This window comes from Brassica oleracea, unplaced genomic scaffold (genome assembly GCF_000695525.1).
Source record: "Brassica oleracea var. oleracea cultivar TO1000 unplaced genomic scaffold, BOL UnpScaffold01279, whole genome shotgun sequence".
In the NCBI taxonomy this organism is placed as follows: domain Eukaryota; kingdom Viridiplantae; phylum Streptophyta; class Magnoliopsida; order Brassicales; family Brassicaceae; genus Brassica; species Brassica oleracea.
The window spans coordinates 7,761-11,393 of record NW_013617825.1 but is presented as its reverse complement, the minus strand read 5'-3'; the positions used below and the strand labels follow the sequence as shown (position 1 = coordinate 11,393).

The 3,633-nt window shown below is 33.2% G+C and overlaps 1 protein-coding gene across 2 annotated transcripts; it reads left to right on the top strand.

The window, feature by feature from the left end:
* The first annotated feature begins 1,095 nt into the window (after nt 1-1,095).
* Nucleotides 1,096-2,619, top strand: LOC106321165. 2 transcript variants are annotated; one of them, XM_013759479.1, is made up of 4 exons: nt 1,096-1,160; nt 1,292-1,456; nt 1,652-1,807; nt 2,392-2,619. In XM_013759479.1, the coding sequence occupies exons 2-4, from the start codon at nt 1,302-1,304 to the stop codon at nt 2,438-2,440; spliced, it is 360 nt and encodes a 119-aa protein (XP_013614933.1). In that variant the 5' UTR covers nt 1,096-1,160; nt 1,292-1,301; the 3' UTR covers nt 2,441-2,619. The 2 variants fall into 2 exon arrangements, with proteins under 2 accessions (XP_013614933.1, XP_013614934.1); XM_013759480.1 differs by lacking the exon at nt 2,392-2,619 and adding an exon at nt 1,921-2,003.
* The last annotated feature ends 1,014 nt before the right edge of the window (nt 2,620-3,633 follow it).

Sequence of the window (3,633 nt, the reverse complement as noted above, 5' to 3'; positions counted from 1 at the left end):
CAAAATAAAATGGGTTATTTTGGTCATTTCTTTATTGATAGCTACTTTGTGACAAAAACTTAAAAACGACTATTTGAAAGAGTTGCCCTACAAATTAAGAAAATTTAAATAATAAGTAAATATATAATATAAAAAATGGAAAACTATATGAAACATCTATATGAAAAATGTATAGTTTTCTGTTTTTTTCTAAAGAAATTAATATTCACACAAACATACAATTTAGAATTTTGTTGTTGTTCAGAATACAACGTTCAAATGAATAACTATATAGTTAACATTTATAAATCAAAATAGCCATGTGCGTAGCGCGGGTTAACTCCTAATACTATATATAGTGATGATTAAAATTTGTATGATTTGACATACTTAAAGATATATAATCTATTATTATATTTTTGATAGTAATTTTTTTCAAAGAGATACGAAGTTGTTTATAAGACAATGTTTCTACTTTTTAATTTTTATTTCATTTTATATTGGTAATTATCATTTTCTTTTTGGAAAATTTTACTTAAAAATATATAGTTTACTTTTTCATCTGTATGTTCTTCTTCCAAAAACTTTCTACCAAGTTAATTTTGACTCTGCCAGGGAAACCTAGCTTCTTTCACAAGATAGCTCCTTTTGCTGGTTCTGCTCTGCCAGATGATTCAATGGGTACGTTTGGAGATTCCGACAAACAATGGCCTATGTTCCTTTCCATAAAAATTGTTCGTATGCCCCTAAATGTTGAATCCCACAGCTTCATTGAATGCTTCGGGGTTTAGCATGTCAAACAAGTGAGAAGACCTAAGAAGCGAGATAATGTCAATATACAGATATACCAAGGGTACAAAGAAACCACCTGCTCAGCAAAAAAAAAATCGATTTGAACAAGCGAAGTCATCCTAGCATTTTCTCACATTAGAACAAAAAGACAACAGAGTTTCTCTAGTTTGTGTTGGCATCTCCCAAGGATCTTGAATACTTGTACTATGCAGGGTTTAGCGCGCGTGAAGGATCTTGAAGTACTTCGTTTCGGGTATAACCCAAGTAAACATAAAGCCCATAAAAGCCCATTATAAGTAAAATCTGCAAATGCCTTGGCTCCACTCAAAAACCCTTTCATTTTCAATTTTGGTATCGCTTCCTCTTCCTGGTCGCCTTGAAATTATCAGGTATCTTGCTTGATCCTTTGTTATTGATTTGAATCTTCACCATGATTTAATACATTGATCTAGTTACAGATTAACCGAGATTTCGAGGTTTAGTACGTTCTTTAATACTGTTTTTTGAAAATTTTCTAAAGTGAGGGAACGATGAAGGTGAAATCATCTGTGAAGAAGAGGTGTGAATCTTGTCAGACAGTGAAACGCCGTGGAATTATATATGTCATATGTTCATCCAATCCTAAGCACAAGCAAAGGCAGGGGTACTGCTCCATCTCTCATGAAGGAACAATACCAACTCCCTTGTAAGTGATATCTTTTATAGGTAATTCTGGTTCGGACAAAGATGCTAAAGAAGCAAAGTGTATGTGTTTTATTTTGACCATTGTAATTCACTTCCTGTCCTGACAATACAAACCGAGTTAGCTAGTATGTTCTCATTGAAGAGTTGGAAGTGATAAGAGACTGAATTGAAATGTATTTTGTGATTTCAAAAACAGGTTTTCTGAGTCTTTTTCTAATCAGGAAGTGGTGAAGCTGCCTAGCCTGACAGTATCTGCCAGTCTGGCGCCTCTTTTACACAAGAGGCCTGAGCCAACAACGATTTCCGGGTGGAGGGCAGGTTTTGCATCCGTTCTGTTTAAACAAGGGACTTTGTAAGTTGATCAGACATTTCTTGTTTAATAGTTTTAGAGTTGTAATTGCAGTTTCTTATATTTCTCGTAAGGTGAAATATCATTGTAGATCTAAAAACTTTTACTTTTGTCAGTTGTAGGCTCTTCTAGAACCCGCTTGCGCCTTGAATGACCTGCACAATGAGATATATGACATGCTCGAGTGTTTTGCTTTTTAGTTTTTTCTTTGAAACATATATATATATTGCTTCACCATTTTAAAAAGTATTGACGTTCTATTAAACTTTTTTATTAATAAATCACTTTCTTTCTTTTTTCAAATTAATAGATCAAACATGTTGTCTTTCACATTAATAAGCTGAACTAACATGGATAAAAGTAAAACTGTGCAAACTAATTCATTTACAACACTTACTAGATTATGGCAACAATTATTATATCTAAACGTTTTTGAATCTAGTACCATGTATGTGGTCATACCACATCTCGTTTACAAAGACAGATTTCAAAAAAGAGTTCATTACAGTAAAAGACACTTTTTGACTTTCTATTACATCTAGAGACACTTCTTACATGTGACACATTTTGTTGTGGGATATCAACAGATTGTGGACAATTTTGCCCTTAATGGAAATGACACTTGTGGATGGGTGATTTGTGGACGAGTGATGCGTGGTTGAGTGATTTGTGGACGGGTGATGTGTGGATGAATGATGAATAATGTGTAGATATGTAATGTTAATGTGTTTATAGTAGATAACGTGGGCAAACTCTCTGTTTTGATTCCATAAAACTATACAATAATACGTGGACATGGACTCATGTTACTAAAATTATACCATAAAACGTGGACACGGACTCTGTTATCTCCAATACAAACACTTGGCTTCTTCAGCTCAATTGATAAATTATCTGCAATTAACTTCAATCATGATGAGAAAGAGATGATATTGTGAGTATGAGCGGTGAGAAAAATCGAAGAAGTGTTTACCTTTTGTCGAAGAGTAATAGATCTTGCATGTCAGAGATTTCTGATCTAAGGAATTTGCCCTTTGTCATGATGTGGATGGATGCAATTTTGATTAGAGTTGAATTTAGATCCCGAGATGATGAATGGAATCGAAGGAATATTGTTCATCTCCACAACTAGTTTATAATTCTGTTAAGATGTTTATGTCCACAACTAATTTATAATTTTGTTATCCACGCTTTGGTGTCCACGTCCACATTTTGTTTACACATTAATATATATAATATATATATGAACATGGATCTTAAAATATAGAAAATTTTATATATAGTTTATTATGACAATTATTTTTGTTTAATATATTTTAGAAATTGAGATAAAAGTAAATAAATACATAAAGTAGAATAAGAAAAATAATAAAATGAAATAAGAAGAAGAGAGAATTTCTCTTTAGTTTAGGGTCATAAGAGTTTTTTCGACAAAATAAAGTGTGTCTCAAGTGATAAGTGTCTTGTAGTGTAATTAGAATGTGATAAAGTGTTTCTAGATGTAAAAAATTCTTCTGAAAATGAGTCCATTAACTCAGAAACTTATGTAAAATGAAGCTCAATAAAGCACGCCCAGTAAATGCGAATCATTTTCTTGTAAAGGCGAATCAAAAACAAAGAACTAGAAGCAAGTAGATATGTGGAAGACGAAGACCTTCACGACAACGACCCCTTCTCTCTCTCCACCGTTGAGCACTATGCACGTGGCTCCCGTACTGCGGTCACAGAAAGCCCATTCAGTGAGCATATCCCTGGTCCACTTTTGGACATAGTGCCTCTTCACACATTACTTTTGTTTTAATTTCCTTCCTCGATCAAAATCATTCACA